The sequence below is a fragment of the Hypanus sabinus genome, chromosome 14 (genome assembly GCF_030144855.1).
Source record: "Hypanus sabinus isolate sHypSab1 chromosome 14, sHypSab1.hap1, whole genome shotgun sequence".
Taxonomy (NCBI): domain Eukaryota; kingdom Metazoa; phylum Chordata; class Chondrichthyes; order Myliobatiformes; family Dasyatidae; genus Hypanus; species Hypanus sabinus.
In genome coordinates, this window is record NC_082719.1 from 94,815,434 (window position 1) to 94,832,551 (window position 17,118).

General features: G+C 40.9%; 1 protein-coding gene across 2 annotated transcripts in view; it reads left to right on the top strand.

Annotated features, from left to right (window-relative positions):
* Positions 1-4,478: 4,478 nt before the first annotated feature.
* The window catches only part of lman1 (lectin, mannose-binding, 1), a 49,243-nt gene continuing 36,603 nt past the window's right edge, over positions 4,479-17,118 (top strand). Inside the window, exon 1 of one of the 2 annotated variants that reach the window (XM_059989660.1) lies at positions 4,479-5,238. In XM_059989660.1, the coding sequence (XP_059845643.1) occupies positions 5,073-5,238 (166 nt within the window). In that variant the 5' untranslated portion in view covers positions 4,479-5,072. The remainder of the gene's footprint in view (positions 5,239-17,118) is intronic. The other variant, XM_059989659.1, reaches the window with a different exon arrangement.

Genomic DNA, 17,118 nt, shown 5'->3' on the forward strand with positions numbered 1-17,118 from the left:
GGTGGAGTTTAGGACCCGGGGAATTCAGTGAGGTTGTCCTTAGGAGCCAGCGGACCTCGGGAGCCAGCGCAGCTCAGGACCCACCGCCCGCAGTGTTTCTGTTCCTGTGCTGCATTTATGGCAGTTGTTTAGTTTATAATATTTTCGCTTAGTAATTCGTTTGTTAGCATTCTAGTTAAAGTTAGGATTGTTTTAAGTTGTCTGTGAGAGATCGCGGCATGTGATGATGTCACATCCGGTTTCGCCGCGTCCTGTGGGAAAATACCGGTTTGGAAAAACGGAAAGGTGGGGGCCGACATGTGCGAGCAAGCAGCAGCAATGTTTTCTCTCTACGCACCAGAAACATTGTGAAAGCAACGCTTTTTCACCATACGTCAATGTGGAAGAGTGAACAGTAAACGGTTAATCTTACTGTGATCCTGTCGTTATTGACAAAGGTTTATCTCGGTGTTTAGCTCGTCATTCCGTTACACCTGAGCGAGAACACTATAGTTCCGTTGATGGGAAGTGATCGCAATTGAAAATAAAGTGGAAATAATAAAGCGTATGGAAAGAGTTGAAATGCCATCGGTCATTGGAAAAGCGTTAGACTACAGTCAGAACAATTTTAAAGGATTAAGTGAGAATAATGGAGCATGTGAAAGGCTCTGCCCCGATGAAAGCTACAATTATTACTAAGCAACACAGTGGTTTAATTAATGGAATACATATGTTTCTTAAGTGTTTTATATGCATAGAAAGATAAAATATATACTAAGATGAACGTTTGACTAACTGACGCTAAATAATACCAGATGTACTTGTTCCAACTTACATATAAATCCGACTTAAAGATGGACTTGGGAACAGAACTTGTATGTAACCCGGAGACTGCCTGTAATGTTCTGTGGTTCTATTGCTACTGTTAAGGAGAAAGTACAGAAGCCAGAAAACCCACTCATCGATTCAGGAACAGCTTGTTCCCTACTGTCAACAGATCTCTGAACAGTCTATAAACCCATGAACAGTAATTTGTTATTCATTTCTTCTGTACTATTTTCTGTAATATATAATTATTTCATCTTTGCTGTTGCAAAAATAACAAATTTCACATCAGATATGACAGTGATAATAGACCTGATTCTGAATTCCAGGAACACTTTAACAGCATTTAATAACTGCCTAAAGTTTTATAAATTATTTTAAAGTGTCTCAGATAAGTTCCCTGGAATGATAAATTGGAATCTGTACCTCATAATCTACCTTGTTATCTTGCACCTTATTGTTTACCTTAACTGAACTTTCCCTGAGCTGTTACAGTTTATTTGGCATTGTTCAAAGAGAGAGAAGGGTAGGAATGTGGTAGTCATAGGGGATTCAGCAGTGAGGGGAACAGACAGGAGGTTCTGTCGGCCTGATAGAGATATCCGCATGGTGTGTTACCTTCCAGGTGCCAGGGTACGGGATGTCTCGCATGGGGTACAGAGTATTCTGAAGGAAGTGGGTGAACAGCCAGAGGTCTTGGTACACGTTGGCACCAATGACATAGGTAGAAAAAGGGAGGAGGTCCTGAAGAGAGAATTCAGGGAGTTGGGTAGGAAGCTGAACAGCAGGACCTCCAAGGTAGTAATCTCAAGATTGCTGTCTGTGCCACGTGCTAATGAATGCAAGAATAGCATGGTCAGGCATATTAATGTGTGGCTGACAGACTGGTGCAAGGGCAGGGCTTCGGGTTCCCGGATCATTGGGGCATCTTCTGGGGAAGGTACGACCTGTACAAAAAGGACGGGTTACACCTGAACCCAAAGGGTTCAAATATCCCAGCAGGCAGGTTACATTGAGCTGTTCAGGAAGCTTTAACTAATTTGGCAGGGGGATGGGGACCAGAGTGTTAGGGCTGAGGAAATAATCAAAGATAATGTGCAACAGAGATGTAGAAAGGACAGGCAGGAAATGAGGCATAATCACAGCCAGTGGGATGAGTTACAGGGCAATAGAGGTTAAAATAGAAAGTAACAAATACTGGAATGAAAATGTTATATTTGAATGCATGCAGCATAAGAAATAAAATGGGAAATCTTGAAATTCAGCTACAGATTGGTAAGTACGACGTTGTGGCCATTTCTGAAACTTGACTACAGGATGGCTGCCATTGGGAGCTGAACGTCCAAGGATATACAGTGTATCAGAAAGATAGGCTAGTAGGCAGAGGGAGTGTTGTGGCCCTGTGTTTAAGAAATTATATTAATTCATTATAAAGGGATGACAAAGGATTGGAAGGTGTAGAGTCTCTATAAGTTAAGAAATAGCAAGGGTAAAAAGACCCTAACAGCAGTTGAATACAGGTCTCCAAACAGCAGCCGGGATATGGATTACAAATTACAGCAGGAGATAGAAAAAGCATGTCAGAAGGGCAATGTCATGATAATCGTTGGGGATTTTGACATGGAAGTGGAATGAGAAAACCAGGCCAGTACTGGACCTCAAGAAAGAGAATCTGTAGAACGTCTAAGGGATGGCTTTTTAGAACAGCTTGTTGTTGAACCCACTGGGGGATTGGCTGTGCTGGATTGGGTGTTACGCAAAGATCCAGAGGAGATAAGAGAGCTTAAGGTTAAGGAACCCTTAGGGAACAGAGATCACAATATGATCGAGTTCACGTTGAGAAGGAGAAATTCCAAAGTGTCAATATTTCAGTGGAATAAAGGAAATTACAATGGCACGTTAGAGGAACTGGCCACGGTTGACTGGAAAGGGACACTAGCAGGAAGGATAGCTGAGCAGCAATGGCCGGAGTTTCTGCAAAAAATGAGGGAAGTACAAGACAGATATATTTCAAATAAGAAAAAAATCTTCAAATCGAAGAAGGACATTACCATGGCTGACAAGTGAAGTCAAAGCTAAAGTAAAAGCAAAAGAGAGAGCATACAAGGAAGCCAAAGCCAGTGGGAAGATAGAGGATTGGGAAACTTACAAAAACTTGAAGAAGGTCATTAGGAAGGAAAAGATTAATTATGAAAGGAAGCTGGCAACTAATATCAAAGAAGATACTACAGTTGAGGGTAGATATAGGACCAATAGAAAAGGGCGCTGAAGATATTGTAATGAGAGACACTGAAATGGCAGAGAAACTGAATGTGTGTTTTGCATCAGTCTTCACAATGGAAGACATCTGCAGTATACCAGACATTCAAGAATGTCAGAGAAGTGAAGTATGTGCAGTGAAAATTATGGTGCTCAGGGGTCATAAGGGTCTGAGGGTGGATAAATCTCCTAGACCTGATGGAATGCACCCTCGGGTTGTGAAGGAAGAGCTGGAGAGATTGCAGAAGCATTAACAATGATCTGTCAAGAATCGATAGATTCTGGCATTGTACCTGATGACAGGGAAATTGCAAATGTTACTCTGCTATTTAAGAAGGGTGGGAGGCAGCATAAAGGAAACTACAGACATCAGTAGTTGGGGAGTTGTTGGAATTGATTGTTAGGGATGAGATTATGGAGTACCTGGAGGTACATGACAAGATAGGCAAAGCCAGCATGGTTTCCTGAAACAGAACAGAGAACAGAACAGAGATGCGTAGAAATTACTTTAGTCAGAGGGTGGTAAATCTTTGGAATTTGTTGCCATGAATAGCTGTGGAAGCCAAGTTATTGGGTGCATTTAAGGCAGAGATAGATAGGTTCTTGATTAGCCAGGGCATCAGTAGGTTTGGGGACAAGGCACAGGAGTGGAGATGACTGGAAAAATTGGATCAGCCCATGATTGAATGGTGGAGCAGTCTCGATGGGCCAAATGGCCTATGTCTGCTCTTATATCTTATGGTCTTTTGGTTACTGTTTTATCTTGTTCTGCTTTGCACTATGTAATGATCTGACATGTAATGTATGGAGAGGTTTTCACTGTATTTCAGTACATGGGTCAATAATAAACCAATCCCAGATAACTAGAAAAAATAAAAGACTAACAAATTCCATTCAACTATATGTTTAAAAAATATTATTACTACAATTGCTCTTTGAAATACTATGCTACTTGCTGACTTTGGGGGAACTCAACAGGTCAGGCAGCATCTATGGAGAGAAAGTCAACGTTTTAGACCAAGACCCTTCATCAGGACTCGGCAACATTTTGGGTTGACAACTTCCATTATCTTTCTGGACAACTGTCCACTTTATTATTTCCTACTAAAAAAAAAACTAGGAGCTTTGTAATTAATTCAAAAATAGCTTTGTCCCCTCTGTCATCAAAGCTCTGAACAATCCATGAACTAATGAATGCTACCTTGTTATTCCTCTTTTGCGCTGATTGATCATTTTGTAATTCATGGCATGTCAGCAATAATAAACCCGATTCACTGAATAAGATTTCTATACAATTGTGTCATTTTAAATATACTCAGCTCATTTTATTTTAAATTTACACAGCTCATGTTATTTCTCTTTAATTTTTGGACATTACCATCACATTTCCAAACTGTCCATGAATACTCATTCTCCCTTTCTTTTACACTCTTTTACTTTGTAACTTATAGTAACGTTTATATCTTTGTATAGTTAAGTTTTATGTGTTTGCACTGTGCTACTGCTGCAGAACAAATTTCCTGTCATATGTCAGCAATAATAAACATCATTATATCAATTACACTAACTTTAATATTATTTAAAATTTACTTCAATTCCTTTTTAATTGTTGAGTAATTGTCGTTTTATTTTTAGACATTCCGTCACCATCAGATTTCTGAATGATCCAAGAACAATATCTCATTCTTCCAAAGCAAAATGCTGGAGGGACTCAGCAGATCAGGAAGCATCTCTGGAAAAGGATAGATAGTTGACGTGAGTTCCCCCAGCATTTAGTGTGTGTTGCTTTGGACTGCCAGCATCTGCAGACTTTCTCCCTTTTCTATCGCACTATTGATTTATTTGGCAGTTTATAATAATATTTTCTGTCTGCCGCCGCATGCCAGTCGCCGCCGAGCCGCTTCAGCCGGCCCGCATGCCCAGCGCCGCCGACCAATGGCGAAGCGCCGTGTTGGCTCGAGCGGCTTTCCCGGCGGGCTGCGGGCCGCGGCGCGTCAGCGGCGGTGAAGATGGCGGCGCTGGTGAGCCGGCTGGTGTGGCTGCAACTTCAACTCTTGGCTGTCTGCTGGGCGTCTGCCGATTTGCCGAGCCGCCGCTTCGAGTACAAGTACAGCTTCAAGGGACCCCACCTGGTACACAGCGATGGCACCATCCCCTTCTGGACGCACGCTGGCAGTAAGTGGGAGGGGGTACGGATGTGGGGAGTACGTGGAGTGGACCCGGTTCCTGTCCTTGACGATGGACCGATCCTGGTCAACGTTCCGGGGGCGGGGAGGGTGCAGGAGGACCCCGATTTATATGAATTTATAGTCTGACGGCTGTCAGTACCGCACCAGCTTTATCGTATCCGATAGGCAAGAGAGTCACCAGATGTTGGAAATCTGGATCTACTCACACTCACGATGATGGAGGAACTCAGCAGGTCAGGCAGTATCTGCAGAGGGAAATGAACAGTTGAGTTACGGGCCGAGACTCTTCACCTGGAGTTCCTCCAGCAGTTGATGCATTTTAACCGAGCCGTTGTGCACCCCATCCCCGTTTTACCCTTAATTCCTAAACGAAATCAGTTCCCGTTATGGAAGATACTATCTACATCTGCAGTCCCGTTATCGGGGTGTGCCTCATTTTGCGCGTCGCGTGTATTGCTGGTAACTGCAGTTCAGCTTTGGTTAAGTCTAAAAAGCAATTGGCAAGAATTTCTGAAAGGTTGTTACTGCTTTGCTACCATTATAGAACCAGATTTTGTATTATCTTGAGGCAGCACTTAAGGATTAATGGTTAGCTTGCTTTCACTAAAGGTTTATTGCTTTTAAGGTGACTGATGAAGCCCGCGTATTAAAAAGCAGACTTTCACAATGAGTCCGTGGGACTATTCCAGATGGACTGTAATGTGGAAAAAGTGTGGTTATTGACTTTACACAAAACTGAAAAGCAGATCTTAAAAAAATAGCTAGAGATTAGATAATGTTGCTATTCAAAGGAGTCAAGTTGTCCTTGTTCACAAGTACAACAAACAATGAGCAAGGCCTTTATTATGAGGATTTGCATAAGATCTGAGGCCTTAGTGTATCCACTTTTGTTCGTCTTGGCTTTTTTTTAAAAAGCAATCGGTGGATTCCAATTGCACATCGGGAATAGTACATTTTGACCCAATTAAATGGCTGCCAGAGTTTCATGGAAATAGTTAAAAAAGAATAAAAGAGGCAAACTGCTATTTAACTGAGTAATGATTAATGTATTTAAAAGAAATACAGAACAAACTGTATTAGTTTATAATATTTAATGGAGGGATTCATCCATTGTGCACCTCTATATTCTTTTGATTAACAGTGAATGAACAAAATCAGTACAGACCCCTAGTACAGATATGGACTGCCTTCATATAATGCTATTGATGATTGCATTTTCCAAATCTTCATTTTCATTGTAACATACAAGGTGATTGTAAATACCTTCAATTTATTCGTATACTTTAACTTGTTGAAGTAGTGAAATGGTTTCATTTTCACTCCTGGCCATTTCTGGCATCTCCAGGTATGAATGCTTGAAACTGCAGTGAACAAAACAGTTCTAAATTGTCTTGCCCCTTGTTGCTCGCCAACTATCAGTGACAAAAGTCCCTGCTTTTTGAACAAACAGACGTTATTAATGCTATTTAAAAACTGTTTGCTCTAAGCATGGTGTAGTGTCTAATAGCCATACATGTGCAAGCGACTGACACAAGTCAGAAACAGTCTCCTGTCCCAATTAAGCAGCATAGTATCCCAACTATATTCTCGATTACTTTTTGTTCTTTGAGTTGTCCCAAGTAAGTGGCTGCCCTGATTAACTGATGACTCAATTAACCAGAATGCATTGTACTTGCCATTGAAAGTGTGCAGTGCTGCAAAGATTCAGTAGAAGCCTTCACAAAGGCTTCCAAGCTGAGTGTCAGACATGGCTATAAGCAGCACTGACACCGCACAGTTTACCCTATTTACCCTATACTTCAGACTTCAGATACAACACTGAGTCATGTCATCTGCAGAAATTCGCTGATGTCTCAGCAATAGTTGGGTGTATAAAGGGAGGGTGAGAGGATCACTACAGGACCCTGTGGAGGACTTTGTCAAATGGTACAACACAGTTGATGCCTACAGGCTCAATAAACTGATTAGAAATTCTGGCTCCATTATAGGAATCAAAACTGGACACACTGGAGGCTGTGGTAGAACAAAGGACCCTATGGAAAATCCTGGCAATTCTGGATAATGTTTCTCACTCTCTGAATGCCACCTTGGCTGAACAGAGGAGTACTTTCAGTAATAGACTAAGACAACTGCGCTGCTCCAAAGAGTGCGATATGAGGACATTCTCATCCTTGGCAATTACGCTCTATAGTGAGTCAGTCTATAGCCAGGGAAGTGATGACCGCCCCACCCCCCCCCCCATTAGACTGTTTGTGGTAACTTATTTTTTAATTGTACCTCTCTTCTGATATTTATATCTGTGCACTTGTAATGTTACTGCGATACTGTAACTTCCTTTGCGATCAATAAATTATCTATCTAGATGGGTTTCTGGAACTTCTGTGAAATTACAGTGTAGAGTCATAGAGTAGTACTGCACAGAAACAGGCTCTTCAGTCCATCTAGTCCTTGGCAAACTATTACACTACCTAGTCCTATCAACCTGCACTCGAACTGTAGCCCGCCATATCCCTCCCATCCGTGTACTTATTCAATTTATTTTTTTAATGCTGAAATCAAACCTGCATCCACTGGCAGCTCATTGCACACTCTCACCACCCTCTGAGTGGAGTTCCCTGTCATGTTCCTGTTAAACACTTCACTTTTCAGTCTTAAACCCTGACCTCTAGTTCTAGTCTCACCAAACCTCAGTGGAAAAAACCAACTTGCATTTACCCTATCTGCCCCTCATAATTTTGTATAGCTCTATCAAATCTCCCCTCATTCTCCTCCACTCTAGGAAATAAAGTCCTAACCTATCCAGCCTTTCCCTGTAACTCAGGTCCTCAAGTCCTGTCATGTCCTTGTAAATTATCTCTGCACTTTTTCAGTCTTATTGATATCTTCTATGTAGGTAGATGACCAAAATAATCCAAATTGGCCCTAACCAAAATCTTATACCACACCAACATAACATCTTAACTTCTGTACTCAATACTTTTGAATAAGTCTGCATTCTCCAGAGCTTGAAAGATGAGAAATCATCTCAATGAAACTTCTCCTCTTTCAGGGTCAACTAAGCACCTCGGCACTGAAACATTGACCATTAACTTTGTTCTATGGATGCTGATGGATCTACTTAGTTCTACCAGCACTTTGTATTTTTTTTCGGGGTCTGATAGACTCTGTTCAGGCATAGATAGGGTAGATAATTACACTCCCCCTTCCAGAGTAGGGGAGTGTGAAGCTAGAGGGCGTAGATTGAAGGTGAGAGGGGAAAATGTATAATGGCATTCAGAGGGGCAAGGATAAAGAGCATAACCTGCCAGAAGGGGTGGGTGCAGTTACATCATTTAAAACCTATTTGGACAAGTACATGCATTGTAAAAGTTTAGAGGGGCATGTGCCAAATGCAAGCAGATGGGATCAGCATAAATAGATATTTTGACCATCTGGATGAGTGAGCCTGACGGGCCTGTTTCTGTGTGTATAACTATGGATGTTTACTCTGCCTGCGGAATCCAGAACGGGGATTGCAGTGTCAGAATATGGTATTGACCTTTTAGAATAGAGGTGTGAAATTCCTTCAAGCATATGATTAAAAAGTCTTTGGATTTGTTTTCCACAAAGACCTGTAGAGACTTGGTTTCTCACTTCATTGAAAACACAGATGGATGAATTTCTAGATAAGCAAATTGAGAGTTGAGAATTGTCCAGGAAATGCCGTTGATGAAGAATATCTGCCATCATCTTTAGGCTTGAAGAATCAGTTTGCCTGTGGCGTATGTGCCAAGATATAGTGAAAAACTTGCTTTGCATACTAATACAGATCAAATTATTACCCAGTGAATTGATGTCAAACAAGTTAAAGCAACAATAGAATGTAGAATAAAGTGTGAAACCTATGAGACAGGACAGCGTCGATAATCTATGAACTGTAAGATCATAGAGGTAGATTGTGAGGTCAAGACTCCATCTTATACAAGAACTCCAAGAGTCTGGGAACAGTGGGATAAAAGCTGTCCTTGATCCTGGCTGTACGCGCTTTCACATTTGTATTTTCTGCTCAATGATGAGGGGAGAAGAGAGAATGTCCAGAGCGGGTGGGGTCTTTGATTATGCTTGCTGCTTTACTTAGCCAGCTAGATGTATGGACACTATAGAAAGGAAAATGGTTTTCATGATTTGTTGAGCTGTGTCCATAATTGCAGGTTCTTGCAGTCATGTACAGAGCAGATGGAGTGCTTTCTGTGGTGCAAAATAGCTTGGTACGTCAACTGCTCAGCACTGTGGCAGTGAAGAGGCTCTGTGGGCTTAGCCTGGCAACCGAGTGTTGGCCATGGTTCAAATCGTACGTGATTAGACATAATAATCTTGGATGTTTTTATTTTGGAGGTGTTCTGGGTGTGTTTGTGCATTAATACACTGCATATGCAGAGTATGTGCTGACTCAGTGTGGAATTAAATGTTAATTGAAGGTATTTTCTCTAAATATTTATTATGGGTGTAAATCTAAATTCTAGGCAGCTAAGTTTCCATTATCTGAGCACCTTTGTACCATGTAAATGAGTAGCCTACTACACTATTTCAGAGGGCAAAAGTTGATTTACTTTGAGGATGTGAATACATTTGACATTGAGTCATAGTCATACAGCGTGACAACACAGAAAAAGACTCTTTGGCCCTTCTAGTCCATGCTGAACCCTTAATCTGCCAAGTCCCATTGATCTGCAACAGGACCACAACCCTCCATACCCTTCCATCCATATAAATAAAATCCATATCCACTACTTTCGCTGGCAGCTCATTCCACACTCTCACCATCCTCTGAGTGAAGAAGCTTCCCCCCATGTTCCCCTTAGCATTTCACCTTTCACCCTTAACTCATGACCTCTAGTTTTAGTCTCATCCAAACTCAGTGTAAAGAGCTTGTTTTCATTTCCCCTACCTACACACCCCATAATTTTGTATACCTCAATCAAATCTCCCCTCATTCCCCACATTTTGTGCGGGAGGAGGAATTTGGGGGTTAATGTGCTTGTCTTGTTTAATGGACCACCTTCCTATTGAAGTAAGCTTTACTCTTTCTTTTCCCTTTTGTGTGAGTGAAAAGAGAAAATAAATCTTTTTCTTCAATTCTCTTTTTGACACAAGCATATAACACAGCTAGGAATGTGGGGGTCACCTATATAATTTTGATAGCAGAATGCATCACCATACCAGCCTACCTGCCAACAAGAACGTATATACAGAAAGGTGCTAGGAAAATGCCTACATTTATTGTGTTTTTTAAAAAATTATTTTCTCTATCTTAATTGTGTTTCATTTTGTGCTGCATTGGATCCAGATTAACAATTATTTCATTCACACGTGTGTTAGAAATGATATTAAAGAATTTTGAATTTCTTGGTGATTAACCTATGACTGTGTTCCTGTACATGGTTCTAACTCCATTATCAAGTTCGCAGACGACACCAAGGTGGTTGGCCTGATCAGAGGGGATGACGAAGACGACCTACAGGGACGAGGTCCAGCACCTGGCCGACAACAACCTGGCCTTGAACACCCAGAAGACCAAGGAGATCATTGTGGACTTCAGGCGTGCTAGGAGCCACACTCATGTCCCCATCTACATCAACAAACCTGTAGTGGAGCGTGTATCAAGCTTCAAATTCCTTGGTGTCCACATTTCTGAGGATCTCACCTGGTCCCTGAACTCCTCCATCCTGATCAAAAAGCTGCAACGGCGCCTTTATTTCTTGCGGAGCATCAAGAAAGCTCGCCTCTGTCCCAGGATACTGACGGACTTTTACCGCTGTACCAACTGAATCTCAGTGTGGTATGGCAATTGTCCCATATCGGACCGCAAAGCACTCAAGCGTGTGGTGAAAAACCAATCCGCACACAATTGCTCACCATTGAGAACATCTACCATAAATGCTGTCTGGGTAGGGCGAAAAGCATTATGAAGGATGCATCTCACCCTGACCATGGGCTTTTTACTCTCCTCCCATCCGGTAGGCGCTTCTAGAAAACATATGATTACACTCTGACATAAGAAAAATTGAAGCTTGTAGGATTGAAGTCAGGAAGTTGCTTCTTGCTAGGAGTCTGGGCAATAGGAATGTGTTTGCAGTTCACAGAATTCAAATTGACAGCTATCCCCGTCCTTCAATATTTTGAGGTTTCAACTATTTCATGGTATAAAGAAAGCATCTGCTTTATTTGCCCTTATGCAAGTGTCTGAGAATTGGTTTATTATTGTCACATGTACTGAGGTACAGTGAAAAGCTTGTCATACATGTTGTTCATACAGATTAAATCATTATGTAGTTCTTTGAGGTTTCTCTAGTACATGCGGTCTCTTATCACCATTTTGGTAAATCTCTACTGCACCATCTCCAAAGCTTTCACATCTTTCCTAGAGTGATGAACCCAGAATTGTGCAACAGTAGATGATAATTGTAGTAATTTGAAAATAATAGTTACTTTACTGAAAGAAAACTAAGGAGAAGTACAGGAAACCTGCAGGAAACAGTATATAAGTAGTAATTCAGGTGGGATGCATCTGAGATTGCTGAGGGAAGAGTGGAAAATAGTGAATAGTGCACTATTTTTAATGTAGTTATTCTGGCATTTCTGAAGGAATGAATTTCTAGAAAATTGTTTAAGTAAATATGCATGAATTGAAAGAGCTAATTTCTGTAGTGGTGTAGGGTATTTTTAGGGCCAAAGGCTGGTGTACCTTTGATTAAATTTCAGAGGTCCAAATTAATGTCAGAGAAATTTATACAATATATATCCTGAAATGCTTTCTTCTTTGCAAACATCAAAAGCAGAGCAGTGCCCCAAAGAACGAATGATAGTTAAACATAAGAACCCCAAAGTCCCCCCCTGCTCCCCTTCCTGCTGCACGTAAGCAGTAGCAAGCAACAATACCCCCTCCCCCACTGGCAAAAAAAAAGCATCAGCACCCACTACTGAGCACTCAAGCATGAGCAGAGCAATTGCAAAGACACAGACTTGCAGTTACCCCAAAGGCTTCACATTTCACCCAGCATTCGACATACCTCAGGTTCTGTCTGTCCCTAATAAGGGAGAAGGAGGTGCCTCCACTTTCCCCCAGCGAGTTGGGGGATATAACAAATAACTCGCTGGTTTACGATGTTAAAAGTCCGTTACATCACTTTTTCCAAGCTCTGTTCCCAAAGATCTCAAAGATCCTGGGTCTTTGGGCACACGTCAGAAGATTTTGCGACTCCCCTGATGACACACGGGTCTCCTGCTGTGACACCGACCCTTGTTTCGTTCATCTCCAGAGCCTCAAGATCTTAGGCTTCCAAATCCAAGCCAGACTCTCAGGCCAAACCCTTGGCGTGCCAAACAATGGCCAGTCCTGAAACCCCGAGAGCGGGTCCCATTCCTGCAAAGAACCAAAGTCAACATGTAACTCCAGGTCAGGGTCTTCAAAAGAACCTGGAAAGGGAAAAATAAAGATATTAAAGATGGAAATAGAGCTGTTTCTGAAGATGCAAGCAAAGGAGTCACTGTTTTGTGTGATCTTGACTTCGCTCTGCCTCTCGCCTTTTGGTAAAAAATGAACTAATTAAGATCAATATCTCAGCGGTATAATAGTTAAATCCCATGAAGAGACTGTACTGCTTAATTAGTTTTCAGAAAATTAGCTAATGATTCAGAATCGGGTTTAATATCACCAGCATGTTGTGAAAATTGTTAATTTTGCAGTGCATTACAATGCAATATATATTTTTTAAACTGAATTACTGTAAAGGTGTGTATCTGTGGGTGTATATGCATTAAATAAGTAATGCAAAAGCAAATTTAAAAAAGTAATGAGGTAGTGTTCATGGGTTCAACATCCATTCAGAAATCAGATGGCAGAGGGGAAGAAGCTGTTTCTGAATCATTGAATGTGTGCCAATGGGCTTCTGTATGACCTTCCTAATGATAACGATAAGGAGAGGGCATGTCCTGGGTGATGAGGCCCTTAAAGATGGTCATGTTTTCTTAAAATTGGATTTTGTAATTTAAAATACACAATTTCTTAATGCTGGTGCACTCTTGATAGGAATGACCAAAGTATTTCTACTTTATATAGGCTGTGTACTTATCATAACGTTCCTGCTTTCACTGAAGATACTGTTATTTTAGGTTTTATGTGTTATTTGGCATGATTTGGTAGGTTATTTTTTGGGTCTGCGAACGCTCACAATTTTTTCCCATATAAATAAATGGTAATGCTTCTTCACTTTACGACATTCCAGCTTACGAACTGTTTCATAGGTACCCTCTACCTTCAGAGAGCAGGGGAAGCCTGTAGCTGGAAGTTGGGAATGGGCCATTTGCTACTTGGTAAATCTGGTTCCTGAGCAATTTTTTTGCTCTTTCTGCAGCTGTTGTAGATAATGAAAACCCAAATACTGATAATTTCTAGATTGTTTTTGCTTTGTTGGCTGCTTTTCATTTTGCATGAAATGCTACATTCAAAAGATAAATATTTTAATTGTAGTTTCCTTGTGTTGTCATAAACGTGCACATTAGTGATGCAGTGGATTCTGGTCAATTTGCCTATCGGTTAATTGGTGCAGCTGTTCATTGGAGACAACTCTTAAAGATCAAAATCAATTGAGAAAATAGCTGGGATTTCCTTCATTTATTTAGTACACTCTGCCACTTAATTGGGGCAGGAGACTTACCGAGCAGTTTCCAACTAGCATCAGTCATGTGAATTCTCTGTAAGTTAGAGACTACACCTTGCTTAGAGTGAACAGTTTTAAAATAGCGTTAGTTGCGTGTGTGTTCAAAGAGCAGTAATTTTTGTCACTGATGATTGGTGAGAAATGAGCACTTTTACAATTCAGAACTGATTGGCTTATTGCAGTTTCAAGCATTCAGAGATGCCAGAAATGACCATGAGTGAAAATGAAATGATTTCACTACTACAGGTTGGGAACTACAAAGAATTTGAAAGTATTGACAATCATCATGAATGGTATAAAGGAAGTGAAGATTTCAAGGATGCAATCCTCTATTATAGTATGAAGCTCATCCATAATTTGCACTAATTGTGCTGATTTTGTTCAATTAGCACTGTACACTAGATGAATTCCATTGATGACGATAAGCCCAACTAATAGTTTTTTAGTACTGTAGTATTGGTAGTGTTCTAATTTGTTCTGTATTTCACTTAAAAACATAATTTGGTACTCAGTTAAATGGTAGTTTGTTTTTTATGCCTTTTTTAACTATTTCCATGAAACTTCAGCTAATTGGGGCTACTGCTTAATTGGCCAAAATGTACTGGTCCCAGTGTGTTTCAATTAACTGAATCCATTGTATATAACGTGAATATAGAAAGATCAAATTTTGCTATGGCTGTTTTAAACACATTCTTTTAGTTCAGGTTGACCACCACAAATCTGGAGTGATTCGGACTGTGCAGCCCCAAATTAGTGATTTTTTTAAAAACTGAATTACAGGTGGTTAGGTTAGGATTAAATAAATCAACACCTTTAACACACTTGATGATTACCTCACCTTTGCATAATAAAGAAAAAGGAAATGACAAACGAAAAGCAATTCATTCACAAATTCCTGTGCTGGTCCACTCAGTAGCCGCTTCATAAACAGGGAGCGATATTTAGTCCTTAAAGAGCTTAATATCGCATTGTCCAGGGCTTGAATTAATGATGTACAGTTTAGGTGGCTGGTAGATGCCGTAAACATTCTTTACCAAGAGTCCTGTTGTTGGGTGTGCAGAGCAATTCCAGGGTAATGTAATCAGTGGAAACATGCATAATTCACAACCACCGACATTGAGTTGGGTTCACTTTAAGAGGCAGGTCTGACGTGATGATGTAATTACATGAAGGGTTTTTAGCATGCTTTGTGTTCAAGTTTTGGAGTTCAATAAAATGTCTTATGGTTTTTCTTAAACATAAAGCAACTCACTTCATTTTAGTTGTGAAATCCTGGACAGTTACCTAAAGTCAGCATTATTTTACAATCTTTTTCCAGACCAACAGAGTTCACAGTGAGCTCTCACTTCTGGAACAAACCATTCCAATGTAATGAACCATAGAACCATAGAACACTACAGCACAGTACAGGCCCTTCAGTCTTCCATGTTGTGTCGACCCATATAATCCTTTAAAAAAAAGTACTAAACCCACACAACCCCATAACCCTCCATTTTTCTTTCATCCATGTGCCTGTCTGAGAGGCTCTTAAATACCCCTAATGTTTTTGCCTCCACCACCATCCCTGGCAAGTCATTCAGGCACTCACAACCCTCTGTGTTATATAAAAACACAAAAAAAACACTTACCCCTGATGTCTCCCCTAAATTTCCCTCCCTTAATGTACTTATGCCCTCTAGTGTTTGCTATTGGTGCCTGGGAAACAGGTACTGACTATCCACCCTATCTATGCCTCTCATAATCTTGTAGACCTCTATCAAGTCCCCTCTCATTCTTCTAGGCTCCAAAGAGAAAAGTCCCAGCTCTGCTAATCTTGCTTCATATGACTTTTCTCCAATCCAGGCAACATCCTGGTAAATCTCCTCTGCACCCTCTCCGTAGCTTCTACATCCTTCCTATAATGAGGTGACCAGAATTGAACACACTACTCTAAATGCGGTCTCACCAGAGATTTGTAGAGTTGTAATGTCTGTTGTAATCTATCCTTTCTTTGTTGGCATGGTAAATTGCTGGAAACTGCTTCATACCTTTGAAATCTCCTGGGATGGAATCTTTTGCTGATGACCAACAACCTACACCTTGGAGTTCCTGCAGCATTAGAGCAGCCCAACACCGTGACAAGATCTTGCTTTATAATCTGTCTTTGATTCTACATCCTCTTTAGTCAGTGTTTGACCTGGAGTACAACGCCAATATATGGTGGGACTTAAATTTTCATCAGAAACTAACTGAGCAAACTCGGCAAACAAGAGAAAATCTGCAGGTGCTGGAAATCTAAGCAACACACACAAAATGCTGGAGGACCTCAGCAAGCCAGGCACCATTAATGGGGGAAAAAGTAGTCAACAACTCAGGCCGAAACCCTTCGGCAGGACTGGAGAAAAAAAGCTGAGGAGTATATTTGAAAGGTGTTGGGAGGGGGGAGAAAAATGCCAGGTGATAGGTGGAATTTGGAAGGAGATGGATGAAGCAAAGAGTTAGGAAGGTGATTGGTGAAAAGTACAGAAGGCCATGGAAGGAAGGAAAGTGGGGGGGGGGGGAGGAGCATCAGAGGGAGGAAATGGGCAGGCAAGGAAATAACATGAGAGAAGGACAAGGGGATGGGAAATGGGGAGGGGAGGCATTACTGGAAATTTGAGAAATCGATGTTTCTCAGACTCAGCAGCTGCTTGCTTGTCTGCCAACTTTTTCACCACACACTGCAAAAAATTTTGTTATGTTGCTGCTTGAAAAGCAGTAATCACTCTCTTAATCCAGTCCTAGTTCTTCATGAAATAATTTTGCTCAGTCTTTCACCATCTCTCCTGACAGTTCTACACCTTCACTGACATGCAGCTTAAACCATTTTGAGAATGTTATCTAGTTGTGAACATCTTCCATCTTTCATTATTTTCCTTATGCACATTTTTTTCATTCGCTGTCGGCAAATAACTGGAGCGACTTTTCTTTTTCTTTTATATCATAAACTGTGGTAGAGCCAATGTTATTCAAGTCACATATACTTTTCACAGACACACCACTGTCAAGTTTTTTCAGAACTTCAACCTTATCTTGTATAGATTATGGTATTTGCACTTAGCACCACAAGAAGCACTTCCTTTATTCAAGGAAGACATGACTTGTGCTAGATAAGCACAGGTTATAAAAGTAAATGCAGAATAACGGAA